The following is a 19789-nucleotide window of genomic DNA, read 5'->3' as shown; positions in this document are numbered from 1 at the left end:
GGTCTAGCCAGGTTCAGACCAAAATCACTTCCTTGTAGGTATTTTTTGGGTCTGATTTGGAGCACTTGTGTGACTCTGAGCTTGCAGAGCTGTCTGAAGGGGAGGGGTCTGTGGACTTACTGGCAAATCCAATTTCTCCCTCCCTCCCCAGTAAAAGGAGAATTAGCCTCATGATGACCTCACCATTTCCCTAATAATATCATTGCAATTATAACAACAATATCAAATCGCAAATCTTTATTGTATCAAAATTATTTTTCACAAAATCATTAAAACTCTATAAACAACACATTGTTGTTCATGATTTACATACACAACCATCACGCACCCATACTTGTTCAACCATACTCATTCAAACAGCAACAAATCAATTTCCTTTCAAAATGGAACCACTAATGGAGCACAAGAGTTTTTGCACTTATCTTGAAAATTATTCATCTCACAGTTCCATTACTGAATGTTTGTCCATGTCCATATTGTTTATCCCAAAAATCTTCGTTCTAAACACCTCAATGCAACAAAACCTACTCAGTGAAGCAGTGGAAGATTGATCTGTTGTCTTGCCAAAATCCTCAGTTCATACTGCTCGATAGACAAATGGTAACAGAACCCACAAGGGAAGGGTCGATGCTGGATCTAGTGCTCACGAATGGAGGCAGTGTTTCCAATATCCGGGTGGGTGCCCACCTATGTAATAGTGGTCATTGCATGATATGGTTTGATGTAAGGGCAAAGCTGGAGCGTGGATGCACAAAACTCTTAAGTACTGATTTTGAAAAAAATGGGGGAATATCTGAAGAAGGAGCTGTTAGAGTGGTACAGCATAGAAGTGGAAAATCATAGTCAAAGCTGAAGGCTGCTATAATATGGCGACATGTTTACGTGAGGAAAGTAAACAAAAACAAGAGAAACAGGAGTAGCTGAAAAAAGAGCAAAAGAGGCTTTGTTCAAGAAATATAAAAGAACGAGGATCACGGAAAAGATTATCAGATTAAACTCAAAGAAGCGAAGAGGGAAATATGGCTAGTGAAAGTGTGAGAGGAAGAATAAATGGCTAAAGATGTAAAGAGGTGACGACCTTTTTCAGATATATTGGAGAAAGGAAAAAAGATAGGTATGGAATTGCGAGACTGTAAGATAATGAGAATGGTTATGTGGATAGTGAGGAGGATAAGCGAATGTGCTAAACAATTACTTTTCTTTGGTGTTCACAGAGGAAAATCCTGGTGAAGGACTGCGGTTGGCTGCCGAAGGAATATCTGGGAATGGAACAGATACTGCACTGTTTATGGAAGAAAGAGCTTGAGAATGTGAAGGTGGACAAAGCTATGGGGCAGGATGGGATACATCCCAGGATAGTGAGGTAGCTCAGGGAGGTCCTGGTAGGACCTATTAAAAGATTTATTTAATAGATCTGTAGAAACGGGAGAGGTTACACGAGATTGGAGACGAGCGGTTCCTCTTCAAAAGTAGAGACAGGGAAGAAGTGGGAAAATACAGACCGGTAAGTCTCACGTCGGTGGTAGGAAAAGTAATGGAGTCACTGCTGAAAGAAAGGATAGTTAACTTTCTAGAAGCCAACAGGTTACAAGACCTGAGGCAACATGGTTTTACCAAAGGAAAGTCCTGCCAAACGAATCTCATTGACTTTGACTGGGTGACAAAAGAAATCGATGAAGGCCATGCGCTGGATGTAATCTACTTAGATTTCAGCAAAGCCTTTGATAAAGTTCCCCACAGAAGACTCATGAATAAGCTGAAAGGGCTGAACTTAAGACCAAAAGTGGTGAACTGGATAGAAAACTGGTTGACCGACAGGTGGCAGAGGTTCGTGGTAAATGGAATCCACTTGGAGGAAAGGATGGTGAGCAGTGGGGTTCCTCAGGGGTCGGTGCTGGGGCCCATTTTGTTTAATATATTTGTGAGAGATATTGTTGATGGGTTGGAAAAGAGAGGTTTGCCCTTTTTTTGCGGATGACACGAAGATAGCCAATAGAGTGGATACCCTGGAGGGAGTAGAAACGATGAGGAGGGATCTCAAAAAGTTAGAAGAAGGTCTGGAATTTCAGCATGAGAATTAGAAGCTAAGAATTATCTATGAATAGTTAATGAGAAACATAAATGGGATACCACGGGTAGGCGGTAGGGAGTACGATGATGCTAATATGGGTATTATCTTATAAGTGAATGGACAGCCAATACAGTGTGGGTTACCCAAAGTCTGAGCACAATTAGCATAAGAAAAGTAAAAAATAAACTTTTAGTTTTTCACATTTTTACACTTTAATTTTGATGTTTTGATTTTCAATTGATTGTGGTTTTGGAGGTAGGATTTATTTAATACAGTGAAACCAGTGAATTATCTATGTGGGAGGAGTGGCCTAGTGGTTAGGGTGGTGGACTCTGGTCCTGGGGAACTGAGGAACTGAGTTCGATTCCCACTTCAGGCACAGGCAGCTCCTTGTGACTCTGGTCAAGTCACTTAACCCTCCATTGCCCCATGTAAGCCGCATTGAGCCTGCCATGAGTGGGAAAGCGCGGGGTACAAATGTAAAACAACAACAAAAAAAAATACCCCAGAAGAGTTTCTCCCCTCCATAAAAAATTAATTTTGCTACTTCCACAATTTATTTTGTTGGATTTAATATATAGGTGGTGTGCAGATCTCCACAGAGCATCTAGTGCTTTGGGCATATTATTTATGACATTTATATCCCACATTCTCAAATAGGATTCAAGTTCAATGTGCTCACAATTGTAACAAAAGTAGACCTGACAAGGTGTTCTGATTACATAGAACAAAATATACACACACATATATTAGCTTTAAACAAGCGCATTCCCAGTTTGACCATTAATGTGAATCTAAGGGAGTGTCAATTTTGGTGCTCCATTGGGCTACCTCATTCAGGAGCAATTATTTAGAATGGTAAATTGAATAACCCCCTTCATCAGTAATGTCATGTAGTTGATGTGACTTTTTTTCATGCATTTTGGTCATGTTCTGTCCTAAAACATTTTTGGAGATCTGCTATTAAATATATAGAGACTGTCTTGCAATCTTGGTCCCTTTCTCCCCAGTTAATATATTGCTAGTCGTATTGAAGTTTTGTGCTGCAGGGTAAAGGTGGATGTCAGCTTATGAGGGAGGCAGGACTTCTTGTAAAAAGACTATTTTAGGAGTCTGGACAGTTTCTGAGGCTCCTTCCTTCTGGGCTTTGTGCAATAAACTTTTCATTAATGTTAATGGAATGTAACAGGACCTGCTCCTCACTTAAACGTAAGAAACAATTTTTTATCTGTTTGTGAACCTTCTATCCAAACTTTGACACTGAGTGCTCACAGTGACATACTTAATTCCCTTTGAGGTTTTGGGACCTTGATGCGGTTTTTGTTTTTGTTTTGTTTTTTTCTCTTTTCTCCTTCTTTGAATTTGGTTCTTTGGGGCCATAGGAACACAGGCCTCAAGATTTACAATGATCTCTTCTTGGATTGGGGGCACCCCGTTATAATAGACCATACCAAAAAAAAACCCGACAAAACAGACTACAAACAAAACAGACCATGACAAAAAAAAAACAACAAAAAAACCCAGACAAAATAGACTCTTAATCAAGTTGGATTATGTTTTCAAGCAGATTTATGATTCTCACTAGATACCAAGTGTGGATAGTGAAGTCAAGCCCCGTAGGCAGGTGCCAGGACTTTCAAGTGACAAGCCGTGGACTTTCTCAGTAATTTACCCTTGAATTTCATACCATTGAAAAATAAATCTATTTCAACAAGCCCTTTTGTCAGGAGTCTATTTTGTCTGGGACTTTTATGTCGGGAACTTTTTTGGTTTGGAACTTTTTTGTCTGGTTTCTTTTGACCGGTACCTGGCCGGGGATATTTCTTTTTTTTTGGGAGGGGTTGTTGTCTTGTTGTGGAAATGGATGACTGTTGGTATTATTTTGCTGTGTTTGTATTATGTCATTAGTCATAATAAACATGATTTAACATAAATTATCTTTATTGACACCACTTAAAGAAATATAATATATAATATACATTATCAAAAATTGCAGTTCTTAACCATCACGGCTACCAACACGGCTACCACACTCCAGTTCTTAACCATAAACTGTTCAGTGTCATCAAAACTTTTGTGGTATTTTTGTCATTTTAGAAAAATAAAGTACCCAAAGAATCCCTCCGTGAACTTTGCAATAGGCTCCTAGGTCACCAGTGTGAGTCCTTCACAGTGATCAATCAAAAAGAAATAGGATGGTTTGGACAAGTGTCCTAACTCACACACCAACCCCCTAACCCTTCCCCATTCCCATACCCACGTGCTTAAGTTCATAAATTAAGTAAAATATGAGCCCTGGGAGGAAGCGTGTCCTCCACGCTTTTGGAGAGCCTTAGCATCCAAAGTTCCAGTTTCAATAGCTTGTAACAATTAATTTCTCTATGCTGTCACAGAACGGCCAGTAGATTGTTTCAAGCAAGTCAAATACATTTATGGGCCAACAGTAAGGCCTTAAGTAGGAAGGAGAACATGCCCTTTCTCAACCTTAGGGGAAGAAATGAAGGTAAGCCTGTTTGCATTTTTTTTAAAGTCAATACATCGGAAAGGTTTGTTGCTACCAAAAACTTATTTGTTGTCCACCTTTGCAGGATGTTTCATATTTCTTTTTTTTTTTCCTTGGAATGTAGCATGTGGCAAGGGAGTCCATCTGTGAGGACTTTCTATCCTTCTTGTCCTCAGAGAAAACCAGATATCTTTTGATGGGCAGTATTGCAAACACTTAATAAACTTGGAACTTAGAAGTTATTTGTTGCAGATGTTTCTGTGGACTTCAGGATACAAGTCCCTTATGTACCTATCTTCTTTCCCTGGGAGTTGTATTCTTTATAAGCATTATTAGAGACCGATAATCTCCCGCATAACAGTGATGAGCGGGAAATAGCATACTTGCATAATGGTGTCTTAGCTTCTAGAAGTTTTTGTGAGCTGAAGAGGCTTCTCCATTGGATGTGACTCATCTGCGAGAACTTGGTTTTCAGAAGGGCTATCAGGAAAGGTTTTGCCTTTTTTTACAGATATCAAAATCTGCAACAAGGTAGACACCCTGAAAGGTGTAGAAAACTGAGGGATTTAACCAATCTTGACAGTATGGCAGCTATGATTTGTTTCTTAAAAAAAAAAAACTGTGACAGTGCACATGGCCTGCAAAAGTCCAGGAGAATAGCACAGTATCGGGAATGAAGTTCTGTGCATGAAAGAAGAGCAGGATCTGGGGGTGGTCATATCTGGTAATCTTAAGGCCAACACGGGTAGGTAAAGCAGTAGCAAGAGCTAGAAAGGATGCTTGGGTGCATAGAGATATGGTCAGCAGAAAAAAGGAGTGAGGTTAATAGGGTTTAAAAAAGGTTTGGACAAGTGCTAAAAGAAAAGTCCATAAACCATCATTAAGGTGGTCTTAGGGAAAATCTGCTTATACTGTGATAAACAGCATGAATTATATTTATTCTTTTGAGATTCTGCCAGCTACTTGTGAACTGGATTGGCCACAGTTGGAAACAGGATACTGGGCTTGATGTGGACTTTTGGTCCCCTAGTAGGGCAATGCTTATATTCTTGTGTTCTCTGTAAAAGTCTCACTGTTAAGGTCTCATTGATGTACTGTGTATAGTTCTGGAGTCTGTACCATCAAAAAGATATAAACAGGATGGATTTTGTCCAGATGGTGGCTTCTAAAACGGTCAGTGGTCCTCATCATAAATCATACGGGGGCAAACATACATAGGCAGGAAAGGGAAGATATATTAGACATTTAAATACCTCCAGGACGTAAATACAGAGGAAGTGGGCCTCTTTCATTGAAAAGAAGCTCTCGGGTGAAGAGTCATAAGTGAGAATGAAAGAGGGTAGACTCGGGTCGACTTGAAAACTTTCTTTCTCAAAAGTAGTGAATGCATTGAACAGCCTCCACTGGAGATGAGGATAGTATCTGAATTCAGGAAATTATGGGACAAGGACAGAAGATTTCTGAGGGACCAGAAGGGATTGTCGAATTTAGTAGTTGGTGTGGCTGAACAGACTGGGTAGACTATAAGATATTATCTGCCATCATTTTCTATGTTAAGATACCATGAGGTAGCGTTCTTCAGAGTGAAAAGCTGAAGGACATTGGGATATCTGAAGCTAAAGCTTAAGTATTATGAGAAAGTTTCAGTGCCAGGGTGTTCAGCATCTGAAACAAACTTCAGAAGTTGTGGTATATAGAGCCATTACAATATTCAAGCATGTATGGAATAATTTGGGGAGATCTATAATAGTGGTATGGGAGGTGGTGGAAAACCCCACCATATGTCGGCAAGAACAATAGACCCGTGTAAGTAGGTGGACAAAAAGCAGGAACATAGCGTAGCTATGTGGGGGGGGTGGGGGGGCTCGAGGGGCCTAGGCCCCGTACGCTCAGGGATATCTTAGGCAGAGGTGGCTACACAGAGCTTGCATGCCTAGGAGCCTCACAGCCCCAGCATCATAGCCGTCACTACCTCCCCTGCCTCTCCTCTCCCCTTTAAGCTGCTCTTCCCGAGCTGTAGCACTTTTCCTTCCCTCCCTCTTCTTACCATATCTCTAGTGGCCACAATGCTAACTATTACTGCAAAGCCATGCACATCCGCGCGCTTTGCATGCTGTGGCTACTTCCTTCAGACCGGCTCTGCCTCCTCCCGAAAAGAAAGTTTATTTGAGGAGGCGTGGTGAGTCTGGAGGAAGTAGCCATAGTGTGCAGGGCTTTGCTATATAAGGGAAAAGTGCTATAGCTTAGAGTGAGGCTTAGGGAGAGAGACAGGAGTAGTGTTTGGGGATAAAGAGGCAGAAGTAGTGCTAAAGGGGGCAGGGGAGCTGAGAGGATCAGTGCTGGGGCCAGTGTAAAGAGAGAGAGGATCAATGTTGGGGCTGGGATAGAGAGAGACGGGATCAATGCTAGGTAGGTGATTAGTGTGAGAGGCAAGGGCAACGCTAAAATGGGGAGGGGTAGAGAGGCAGGGGAATTCTAATGAAGGGGAAGAGAGAGGCATGGCAATGCTAAATGGGGGGATAGAGAGAGAGGCCAGGGGTAATGCTAAACGGTGTTATGGGAGAGTGAGAGCAGGCAGTGCTGGATAAGGAGGGTGGAAGGGGTGGGAACAGACTAATACTGCATGGAGGGAGCAGAGAGAGGAGAAATGCTGAATATAAATGTGAGAAAGAGAAGACAGATGTTGGATAAAAGAGGGGAAGATGGGGAAGATGTTGAATGGAAGAGGAGAAATTCTGGATGGAAGGGAGTAGGAGAGCATATTTAGGATGGAAGGGGACAAGATGCTGAGGGAGTATGTGGAGGGAGAGAAGAGACAGATGAAAGTGAGGTAGAGAGAAGAGGGGAAGGAAATGGAAGCAGGCAAGAATAGTGAATGACTGGGAAATAAGAGGAAAGGGAGAGCTGGAGTGAGGAAAAGAGAAGGAAAGCTGTAGATGTAATTTTTTTTTAAAAAGGAAAATTGAAGACTGGATATTAAGAATAAATGAAATCTGTTACCATGAGGCAGAAAAATAAATGGAAAACTGAAAGGAAAAGATTAATATTGCAGATGGATGTAGTAAGAAGGTGAAGATCGGGGGCACTGAAAAATGACAAAAGGACAGGAATCCCTGTTAAGACAGGAATAGATTCCTTATGGACCTTAATTTCGGATTTAACCTTTGTTTTCACAAACTGGTGTTCTCACACAGAAGCTTCTCAAGTAGAAACTGAGAATAGAAAACCTGAAACAGAAGCGAAGGAGTTCTCCTGTGTAGATCAAATTGATAAAGATTTTTTCTAGTATTCAAATTTACAGACTTCTTTGGTAAGATTTTGACTAATCTGAGAAGTAAATGTGAGACTTTTGAAAATTTCGCAATGAGTAATAATCTTTGCATTTTAAACTTTCCAAGGGTACCTACCTACAGTTGGGCCCTTCGAATTGGTGAAGCGTTACATGAAGGAAATTTTGGGTTTAACGGAAGATAAATTTCTTCCTTTTATACAAGTTTGATTATCTGCCAAGGAATGCAGTGGAGCACCAGCAAACAATCCTTGGATGTTTCCCGCTATATTGGACACTTCGGACTCAGAAGAAGTACCGCAGCGATATTGGTTTGCTTTGGTGGCATTGTCTCCTGATAAAAGAATGGTTATTGATAATGTTTTTTTTTTAAATAGAGAGAAATTGTTTCTAGGCTTTAAGATGCAATTATTTCCTGATGTATCAAGAGATACTCAACGTAGACGTAAGCAGTTTCTTTTGTTGAAACCTAGGGTTCTGGAAATAGGTGGATTCCTAAGATATCCGTGTAAATGTATTATTAGGTACAATGATGTAAAATAGTCTCTGTGAACCTTCTCACTTGTCAGCTTTTTTAGCAACTTAGAGAGTTCAGGAGATCGAGTAGAGCTCTTTATATAATTAGTGGAGGAGTGGCCTAGTGGTTAGGGGTGGTGGACTTGGTCCTGAGGAACTGATTTCGATTCCCAGCACAGGCAGCTCCTTGGACTCTGGGCAAGTCACTTAACCCTCCCATTGCCCGCCGCATTGAGCCTGCCATGAGTGGGAAAGCGTGGTTACAAATGTAACAAAAAATAAAAATAACAAAAATTAATATCTAGCTCATCCACCTCAAGTATATAATTGCCTTAATTTTTCTTATGTTTTCCTCTCATTAAGTCTGGGATCCTAATATTGTGACTTGAGTGTTAACTATTTATTTTCTTTTAGAAATGTTTCTTTATAAGAGGTTATGATTTCCTAGTAACACTTTTCTGTACAAGTGGATTGCTGGATTTAATTTGTTAAATTTTATTTTAAAAAAAAAGAGAGAGTTGACAGGAAGGTAGAAATCAAGGACTGGGACCACACAATTAGAAAAATTAAATGGCCAGAGAACAGAGATAGAAAACAGAATTGTATTTTTAATTTATGTGTGGTAGCTGTGTTAATCCATTCATGAGGTTAATAAATAAAACAAAATTTAAAAATGGTAAATAGTCCAATAAGAAGGTTTCACTATCTATCAAAGGCCAAAACCTCTTTCCTCAAGAAAGGATGGTATACTATGCTATTAATTTGATCCAATAAAAGGTAGGACCTTATTTTCTTTTTTTGTTTGTTTCTTAATTTGAAATGTGATTAGAATGGCAAGTTTTGAAATGTACATCTGCTCTCTTTATATTTTCCATAGTACAAGGGACATATATCACTGCTTCTCTTAATTGTTGCATTGTGTGCAGTACCTGGCTTCTTGGGAGTTCAGTTTAATTTTTTGTCTATACATCTCTGTCTTAGTTTGTGATTGCATAGACTTGGTGAGGTTCTGTGTGTGTGTGAAACAGATCAGATATTATTTTAGCACTGAAGTGTAGGATTAGTCTGTAGTTATTAGGTCCACCTCTGAGCCCCCCTCCCCCCCCCCCCCCCCCAAAAAAAAAAAAAAATTGGAGGACTGGCTATGCCCCTGTTCTTCGTCTTAATGGTCAATGATCCTATGCCTCCTACTGACCAAATTCGTAAGCATTAGAACATAAGCATCGCCATACTAGGATAGAACGAAGGTCCATCAACCTCAGTGTTCCAATTCAAGTCACAAGTGCCTGGCAACATCTCAAGAGTAAAACAGATTTTATGCTGCTTTCCAAAATCAATCTTAATGGCTTATGGACTTTTCTTTTAGTAAATCGAAATCTTTTTTTTAAACCCTGCTAATCTAACTGCCTTTACCACATTCTCTGGCAAAGAATTCCAGAGTTTAATTGCCCATTGAATGAAAGATATTTCTCTCCGGTTTTAAATTTACTACTACTTAGCTTCATTGCGTGCTCCCAAGTCCTTGTGTTTTTAGGAAAGTGTAAACAAGCGATTCATGTCTACCCGTTCCACTCCACTCTGTATTTTGTAGACCTTTATCATAACTCCCCTCAGCTATCTCTTCTCCAGGCTGAAGAGCCCTAGCCTCTTTAGCTTTTAGGTTAGTTGACCTATCTCCTTTATCATTTTTGTTGCCCCTTTTCTGTACCTATTTAATTCTGCCATATCTTTTTAGAGATAAAGTAATCAAAATTGCACTCAGTATTTGAGGTGTAGTCACACCATGGAGCGATACAAAGGCATTATAATAATCTCGGTGGGGGGGGGGGGGGGGGGGGTCATTTCTTTCCTTATAATTCCCACGAAAGACTCCTGAAGAAATTGCAGAGTCATGGAATCGGAGGTAGGGTGGTATTATGGATTAAGAACTGGTTGAAAGATAGGAAGCAGAGAGTAGGATTGCGTGGCCAGTATTCTCAGTGGAGGAGGGTAGTTAGTGGGGTCCCGCAGGGGTCTGTGCTGGGTCCGTTGCGTTTTAATGTATTTATAAATGACCTAGAGATGGAATAACTAGTGAGGTAATTAAATTCGCCGATGACACAAAATTATCAGGGTCGTCAAGTCGCAGGAGGAATGTGAACGATTACAGGAGGACCTTGCGAGACTGGGAGAATGGGCGTGCAAGTGGCAGATAAGTTCAATGTTGACAAGTGCAAAGTGATGCATGTGGGTAAGAGGAACCCGAATTATAGCTACGTCTTGCAAGGTTCCGCGTTAGGAGGTACGGACAGAAAGGGATCTGGGTGTCGTCGTCGATGATACGCTGAAACCTTCTGCTCAGTGTGCTGCTGCGGCTATGAAAGCGAATAGAATGTTGGGTGTTATTAGGAAGGGTATGGAGTCCAGGTGTGCGGATGTTATAATGCCGTTGTATCGCTCCATGGTGCGACCGCACCCTGGAGTATTGTGTTCAGTACTGGTCCCGTATCTCAAAAAGTATATAGTGAATTGAAAAGGTACAGCGAAGGGCGACGAAAATGATAGTGGGGAATGGGACGACTTTCCCGTATGAAGAGAGGCTGAGAAGGCTAGGGCTTTTCAGGCTTGGAGAAGAGACGGCTGAGGGGAGATATGATAGAAGTGTATAAAAATAATGAGTGGAATGGATCGGGTGGATGTGAAGCGACTGTTCACGCTATCCAAAAATACTAGGACTAGAGGGCATGAGTTGAAGCTACAGTGTGGTAAATTTAAAACGAATCGGAGGAAACGTTTTCTTCACCCAACGTGTAATTAGACTCTGGAATTCGTTGCGGAGAACGTGGTACGGGCGGTTAGCTTGACGGAGTTTAAAAAGGGGTTAGATAGATTCCTAAAGGACAAGTCCATAGACCGCTATTAATGGACTTGGAAAAATTCCGCATTTTTTAGGTATAACTTGTCTGGAATGTTTTTTACGTTTGGGGAGCGTGCCAGGTGCCCCTGACCTGGATTGGCCACTGTCGGTGACAGATGCTGGGCTAGATGGACCTTTGGTCTTTCCCATGAGCAGAGGGGTTTCAGGATACCTTCACAATAACACCTTTTCCTGGTTGGTGACTCCTAATGTGGAACCTTGCATCATGTAGCTATAGTTTCGGTTCCTCTTTCCCATATGCATCACTTTGCACTTGCTTACATTTAAACATCATCTGTCATTTGGATGCCCAATCTTCCAGTCTTGTAAGGTGCTCTTGCAATTTTCACAATCCTCTTGTGATTTAACATCTTCAAATAACTGTGTCATCGTTAAATTTAATTACCTTACTAGTTATTCCCATCTCCAGATCTCCTTATAAATGTTAAAAAGCAGCGATCCTAGCACAGACCCCTGGGGAACCCCACTATCTACCCTTCGTTGAGAATACTGACCATTAAACCCTTTTCTCTATTTTCTATCTTTTAACCAGTTTTAATCCACAATTGGACACTATCTCCTATCCCATGACATTCTAATTTTTCTTCAGGGAGTCGTTCATGAGGTACTTTGTCAAATGCCTTTTGAAAATCCAGATACACAGTATCGACTGGCTCACCTTTATCCATATGTTTATTCACCCTTTCAAAGAAATGTAGTAGATTGGTGAGGCAAGATTTCTTTTGACTAATCAATGTCGGCCTTTTCTCATTAATTCGTGGCTATGTAATTTAGTTCTTTATAATAGTCTCTACCATTTTGTCTGGCAGTGACGATGGGCTCATCAGTCCGTAATTTTACAGATCACCTCTGGAATCCTTTTAAAAAATTGGTGTTACTTTGGCCACCCTCCAATTTTACGGTACCATGCTTGATTTTAAAGATAAATTACATATTACTAACAATAGATCTGCAAGTTCATTTTTCAGTTCTATCAGTACTTTGGGATGTATTCCATCCGCTCCAGGTCATCATCTACTCTTTAATTTATCAAATAGCCCCATTACATCTTCCAGATTTACAGAGATTTGATTCAGTTTCTCTGACTCATCAGCATTGAATACCATTTCTGGCAACGGTATCTTCCCCACATCTTCCTCTATAAAGACCGAAGCAAAGAATTCATTTAGTCTCTCCGCTATGGCCTCTTTTTCGCTTAGAAGCCCCTTTTACCCTTCGGTCATCTGGCAGTCCAGCTGATTCTTTTACTGGCTTCTTGCTTCTAATATACCTAAAAATATTTTTTTGTTTTTTTGCCTCCAATACAATCTTCTTTTCAAAGTCTCTTTGCCTTCCTTATCAGCGTTCTGCATTTGACGTGCAGTTCTTTATGCTGTTTTCTATTTTCAGTCGAATCCTTCCATTTTCTGAAGGATGTTTTTAGCTTTAATAGCTTCCTTCACTTCACTTTTTTATGGCTGTCATTTGGCCTTCCTTCTGCCTTTTTTAATATATAGAATATATCTGGTCTGGGCTTCCAGGCTGGTATTTTTGAATAACATCCACATTAGTAAAAGGACCCCTTAGTGATTTGCATCTAGAGCACCTTCTGGTCACCCTTGTTAACGAACTGAATGTAAGAAAAATTATTTAAGCTTATTTTTGAAAGTCCTTAGGACAACTTTTTTTTTCCCTTAGCCTTCAATCCAAGTTCTTGATTTCCATCCAAGGGGGTCTTTTACAGAGGCTTAGCTCGAGTTATCTTCAGCAGGGCCCATTTTATTCCTATGGGCCCTGCTGCAGATAACTCGAGCCAAGCTTTAGTAAAAGAACCTCCCAAGTAAGTAGTTTTGTTTTTTTTTTGGTCCACTTCAGTTAAAAGATTTTTTTAAAGGGTAAAAATGCTTACAAAGGTGAACTGTTTCTGAGTTGGGGGGGGGGGGCAGGACAAAGGGGTTCAGCTATTTTGGATTTATTTTCATGTCGCCACAAGGAACTTCTAGATTTGACTGTCTAACTGAACCCATACTTCACTCTATCAGCTATGAACTTTAATACAATACCACTATTTAACTCTCTTCCCGGAAATGGCGATCACCATTACGGCATACTGTAAGCCACATTGAGCCTGCAAATATGTGGGAAAATGTGGGATACAAATGCAACAAATTAAAATAAATCTGATGTAAATTTTGCTTGCAGATATCCCCATCACCAGATCCACTGGTAGCCCTTGAGGGCCATTCAGGAAAGTTTTATATATGGTGGCTTTGTTTTATAGTTCATCTTTGTTTTATAGTTCATCTGTGTACGTTAATTCTCAAAAAGAAACAAAACTTGTTTGTGGTGCCTTTGCTCTAAAATGTGTTTATCTTTTCCTACAGATGTTTCATCCCTATCCCAGACTGCCATTTCCTCCAATGCCAAACAGGTACCCCACTCCAGCTGAAGCAAGCAAGTAAGTTTTTTAAGGTTCTGATATGTTTAACAGTAAATCAGCTATCTGTAAAAAGAGGGGGAACCAAGTATTAGTCTTTGTGTTTGAGGTCAGGTATTCTGCTTTCAGTGGCACACACTGGTAAAATTGTATATAGTTCACTCATCTGTAAGAACTTGACATGGTCATGAATCGTTATGGGAACAGTTTCTCATAACATGTTCACAGAAAATCTCCCATTTTTGTCTAATGCTGATTCTCCAGTATGTCTACACACAACTATACCAGCAGAAGCAGGGGTTAGTACCAAAGATAGAAACTGGAAGCTTGACTAGCACTGTTGTTGTTTTGAGAGGGACTTGAATACTGAATAAACTGTTTTTAAAATATTTTGCAGTTTATTTTATTTATTTTATTGTGATGCAAAAGATAATGTTTTTCGAATGAGTATAAATTTCATAATTATTGGTTTAGGACCAATATGTTTGTGAAAGTGCTACTATTACTGTGCTATTTTCAGAGCATAAAATTCTGAAATATATAGCAGTGGTGACTGATTATATTGTATGTAGATTAACAGTATAGGAGGCCCTTGGTAATGGCATTTCTCCAAAGACAATCAGAATTTTATTCTCTCATAGATAAGTGTCATCATATGACAGAACCCCGGCGCAGACACTAAGCATTTAAGAACCTTCTTAAAGCCATTTGTTAGCTCTCCTCAGCCCATTATTTCTTCAGTTTCTGGTGGTTTCCCGAACGGTATGCCAGGACCCTTTTATCATTCATTTCTTCAGTTTTTCTCAGTATTTTTTGGCCTGTTTAAATTTTCTTTTACTATTGCGTGACTCGTTTTGGCCTTCTTAGGCCTGAGCACCTGGTTGGGTTTCATTTTTACTTTTTTTTTTAATTGAACTGTTTGGTTTTGCTTTGACTATTTTTCCCCTAAAGTCACAAAACTGCCAGTGGTTTTAAAAAGTGTGCTAGGTGTAGCAAGACCATTTTTGTGACTGACACACATAATTGGTGCTTGACGTGTTTAGGACTTGACCACACAGCCTCTAATTGTCGAGAGACTCAGCGTAAGAAACATTTTGACACAGTTCATTCCTTCAATTTCGGCATCGATCACTATGGCTGGCAGTGGTGCATCTGACACTGGGTGCACACTGGCATCCAGGAGGTCTTCCCCTGTCTCGACTTACCAACCTAGATCATATCAGACACTGAGGACACGTCAGGATTTGACATGGTCATAGTCGGCACAGAGAGATCCCGATGCGCACCAAGCGAAGGAGCATCAACATTGGTTCTGCATGAAGCACAGTGCCAGGAACTCTTGGTCATTGGTGGTGCCAAGAGGACCGCTCCCCTCCGTGGTGTTGGTGCTGATGCACCAGTCTCCTCGATGATGAGACCAGCCGTCCAGTTTGTCTCTGATATCTTCACAGGCTGTCACCAATCCAACGCCAGCCCTGCTTTTATTGATGCCTGCCTCCATGGAACTACTCTGGGCCTTGATGCAGGAGGAGTTGGAGCATTTTTTTTGGCTTGACGTGATGCTGAAGCCTTGAGGGCATAGATGTGATCTCAGTCTGAAACAGAACTGAGGGACTGTTGTTGAGATGAGTGGCGAAAAGATCCACTGAAGGGAAAGATCTGTCGTGCAACACCCATGTTGAGAGACCACTCCTGAGGTTGCATCACTCTGCTCAGTCTGTCCGCCAGGCTGTTGTCTTTGCCACCCAAATATGTGGCCCTGAGCTAGCTGGAGGCTAAGTACCACATCCTGACCACCACCTGACATATGAGTTATGAGCCCGTGCCTCCCTGCTTGTGGACATAGTATACTGTAACCTGGTTGTCTGGATGAGAATCAGTGAAGCAGTGTGTTAGTTGATGTCAGTTGAGTTGAAATAGAACTTTCCCCTACTTCTCCCCCCCTCCTCATAAGTACATAAGTAATGCCACACTGGGAAAAGACCAAGGGTCAATCGAGCCCAGCATCCTGTCCACAACAGCGGCCAATCCAGGCCAAGGGCACCTGGCAAGCTTCCCAAACGTACAAACATTCTATACATGTTATTCCTGGAATTGTGGATTTTTCCCCAGGTCCATTTAGTTGCGGTTTATGGACTTGTCCTTTAGGAAACCGTCTAACTCCTTTTTAAACTCTGCCAAGCTAACCGCCTTCACCATGTTCTCTGTCAACAAATTCCAGAGTTTAATTACGCATTGGGTGAAGAAAACGTTTCTCCGATTTGTTTTAAATGTACTACACTGTAGTTTTCATCGCATGCCCCCTAGTCCTAGTATTTTTGGAAAGCGTGAACAGACCCTTCACATCCACCTGTTCCACTCCACTCATTATTTTATATATCTCTATCATTTCTCCCCTCAGCCGTCTCTTCTCCAAGCTGAAAAGCCCTAGCCTCCTTAGTCTTTCTTCATAGGGAAGTCGTCCCATCCCCGCTATCATTTTAGTCGCCCTTCGCTGCATATTTTCCAATTCCACTATATCTTTCTTGAGATGTGGCGACCAGAATTGAACACAATACTCAAGGTGCGGTCGCACCGTGGAGCGATATAACGGCATTATAACATCCTCACACCTGTTTTCCATACCTTTCCTAATAATACCCAACATTCTATTCACTTTCCGAGCTGCAGCAGCACACTGAGCAGAAGGTTTCAGTGTATTATCGACGACGACACCCAGATCCCTTTCTTGGTCCGTAACTCCTAATGTGGAACCTTGCATGACGTAGCTATAATTCGGGTTCTTTTTTCCCACATGCATCGCCTTGCACTTGCTCACATTAAACTGCCATTTAGCCGCCCAGTCTCCCAGTCTCGTAAGGTCCTTCTGTAATTTTTCACAATCCTGTAGAGAGTTAACGACTTTGAATAAGTTTTTGTGTCATCAGCAAATTTAATTACCTCGCTAGTTACTCCCATCTCTAAATCATTTATAAATATATTAAAAGCAGCGGTCCTAGCACAGACCCCTGAGGAACCCCACTAACTACCTTTCTCCATTGTGAATACTGCCCATTTAACCCCACTCTCTGTTCCTATCCTTCAACCAGTTTTAATCCACAATAAGACTTTTCCTCCAATTTCCTCTGTAGTCTTTCTTGAGGTACCTTGTCAAACGCCTTTTGAAAATCCAGATACACAATATCAACCGGCTCCCCTTTGTCCACATGTTTGTTTATTCCTTCAAAGTGGGGGTTTCGTTCCCCTTAGCTTTCCATTTTCTTTGTTATAAGTGTAATGCTATCCTATTTATTGGCGTTCCTTTCTGGTTTCCTCGTTTTGTATTTTTATACTGTACATCGCTTTGCTCTGCTTGTCTGTTAGAGTGATCTAACAAATACTATTAACCTATAATTTTGTACTGCAGCCATCTCTGAAAGCCTTTAGAGCATTCCAAATGTCTCTCAGCTCTAGGAGATTGGTTTGAAATTAAACGTCCTGAGCAGACCAGTGACCCTGAATGTAAAGCCCATCCATGTGAGCTCCCAGCCCAGAGCTCCCAGCGTCTGTTCTCAAGGTCTTGTATAGAGGAGGAATTTGGAATGGGAGTCCCATGATCAATTTGGACCTAATCATCCAACACAAGATACTCCTGTAGAACGAGAGTGACAGATGACACCACTGGAATCTAGGTCCACTGAGCCTCTCTCAGATGGAGGCAAGCCATGGTTGTGATATACATGGTGGAAGCCATGTGGCCCAACAACCACAGCATTTGCCAAGCTGTGACCTACTGGCTGAGATGAACCTGCAGAGCAATGGCTATCAATTCCTTTGCCCTGACTTCCAGAAGCAAGGCCCACGCTTGAACTGAGTTAGCAGAGCTTCAATGAACTTCAGTTGCTGAACTGGTACTTTAGCTAGTTTATAATGAACCCTAGAAGCTCCAACACCCAAATGGTTCTCTGAGACCAACTCTGTAAAGGTTCACCTCAGTGCAATTTGTGCTTACCATCACTGTGTGAAAGGTAAGCTCATCTCCGTACAGCCTTTAGTTGTTTCATTTATGAGAGATTTGCTGTTAACCAGTCCATTTAACCTCCCATGATGTCAAGGGACCTGAACGTTGTCCTTACCCAGTGATGAAAGCTCCTTTTCAACCACTAGTCACCTGCCACCTGAAGTTCTTAACGTCCAGTCCTTTTCTGGTGGTGGTCACTTCAGCACACAGGATTAGCAAGCTTCAGGCCTTAGTAGCTTATCCACCTTACACAAAGTTTCATCATAACAGAGTAGTTCTCTTCACTTTCAAAGGTAATGACAGAATTCCACCTTAACCAGTCAATTTCCAAAACCCCATGCCCATCTTGTCAAAAGTGCACAGCACACCTTGGGCTGCATTCAAACCTTAGCCTTCTATCTGGAGTGGACTAAAGCCCATAAACAGTCCACCCAGCTTTTTTTTTCTTTTGATACAAATAGGATAGGGGCAGCCATCTGTAATGGCTGGCAGATTGCATATCTTTTAGTTATGTCCAGGCTGTGCTGACTCTGGAGGGTCATGTCAAAAGCTTAGTGTCAGCCATGGTTGCATCAGCAGCCTACTTGCCAGCCTCCATTCACAAGATTTGCATGGCTACAATATGGTCTTCAGTCCACACATTGACATCTCATTACTACCCTGAACAAGATTCCCAACACGACGGCCAGTTTGGTTGGACAGTTCTTCAAAATTTGTTTGGGGTCTAGAATTGAACTCCACTTTCCTAGGCTCATTTTTGTTCTATTCCAGGCTGCACCCTCACTACAGCATTGTATATATAAGGTTAATTGATTCACTGTGGCCTTTCCCGCTGCAAGTCCCTGTTGTTCTCTGGTGGTGGGTTTTTTTTTTTTAGCCTGGTAGCTAGGGATTCCCATCTGAAAGAAGACAATGTCCTACTTGTCCTCTGAGAAAGCAAAGTTACTTTCCTATAGCAGATGTTCTCCGAGAACCGCAGGACATATATTCTTACATACTCCCTCACTTTCCCAAGGATTTGAATTCCTTTAGCTTTTTTTTTTTTACCATCCTGCTGGTCCCAAGCGCTTACATCAGGCAGGAAGGCACCTATGCTGCACAGTGTGGTACTGTCAAAGGCTTTGTCCAAGTTCTTGAGAGCTGGGTAGTGTCTGCACTGCAATTCTGTCAGATGACATCACACATATGTGAGAATGTGCCCTGCTGTTCTCAGAGATCATCTGCTACTGGTGAGTAACTTTGTTTTATGGACCCCCCCCCCCCCCCCCCCCCCCAACAAGTATGGCATTCCCACATTTCACCCTCTCAGAAGTAGCTGATACAAGTACAGAGCTTAGGCAAGTAGACCTAAGGGTTAGTGCAGTGAGCTTTGAACCAAGAAAGGTTCAACTGCCACACCTTGTGATCTTGAGCAAATTATATTTTACTCTCCATTGCCTCTGGTACAAAATTAGATTTTGAAGGGTCCAGGAATAGGAAAGTACCTACTGTACCTGAATGTAGCTCAGCTTGATCTACTGAGAAAGGTGTGAGCTAAATCAGCAGTTATAGTGGTTTGTGAGCAAGTATGGGGAATAGACAAGCATATGCTTTGAATGGAGTGGCATAATGATTAGAGCTGCCAAGTTACCAGTTCAGGAGGGAGATTTTAGGACAATCCTGGATTTTGGACAACCTTGTCCTGGTGCATTGTGGGACCTTCAGCACTGATTTCAATGGTTAGAATCAGGAACTACAAATAGTCCACTGAATAATGTACAAATTCAAAAAAATAGGATTGACCAAAAAGTTTCTTTCCTAGAATGGTTAACTGGCAGTTCTGGAGCAGTGGGTGCTGAACTGGGAAAGGTAGGCAACTTATTTTTAATGTCCATTGTATCTGGTACAAACCAGAGATACTAAGGGGTGGATTGCTCTAGAGAATAAGACTTTATGGTTGATGGGTCTGAAGCACATATTTACAAAGTTATGTGTGGAAATGCTTGACAAATGCAAGAAGGAAAAAAAATATTTAGCTTTCTCTGAGGACAGGCAGGCCCAAATTGTATTCTCACAGCTGGGTGATGTCATCCAACGG

At 41.4% G+C, this 19789-nt stretch overlaps 1 protein-coding gene across 1 annotated transcript in view; it reads left to right on the top strand.

Annotated features, from left to right (window-relative positions):
- PRRC2C (proline rich coiled-coil 2C) overlaps positions 1 to 19789 on the top strand; it is a 458438-nt gene that overhangs the window by 71293 nt on the left and 367356 nt on the right. Inside the window, 1 exon segment of the mRNA XM_030208285.1 lies at positions 13660 to 13733. Coding sequence (XP_030064145.1) covers positions 13660 to 13733 — 74 coding nt within the window.

This window comes from Microcaecilia unicolor, chromosome 6, assembly GCF_901765095.1.
Source record: "Microcaecilia unicolor chromosome 6, aMicUni1.1, whole genome shotgun sequence".
Taxonomy (NCBI): Eukaryota; Metazoa; Chordata; class Amphibia; order Gymnophiona; family Siphonopidae; genus Microcaecilia; species Microcaecilia unicolor.
This window is presented reverse-complemented; position numbering and strand designations above follow the sequence as displayed.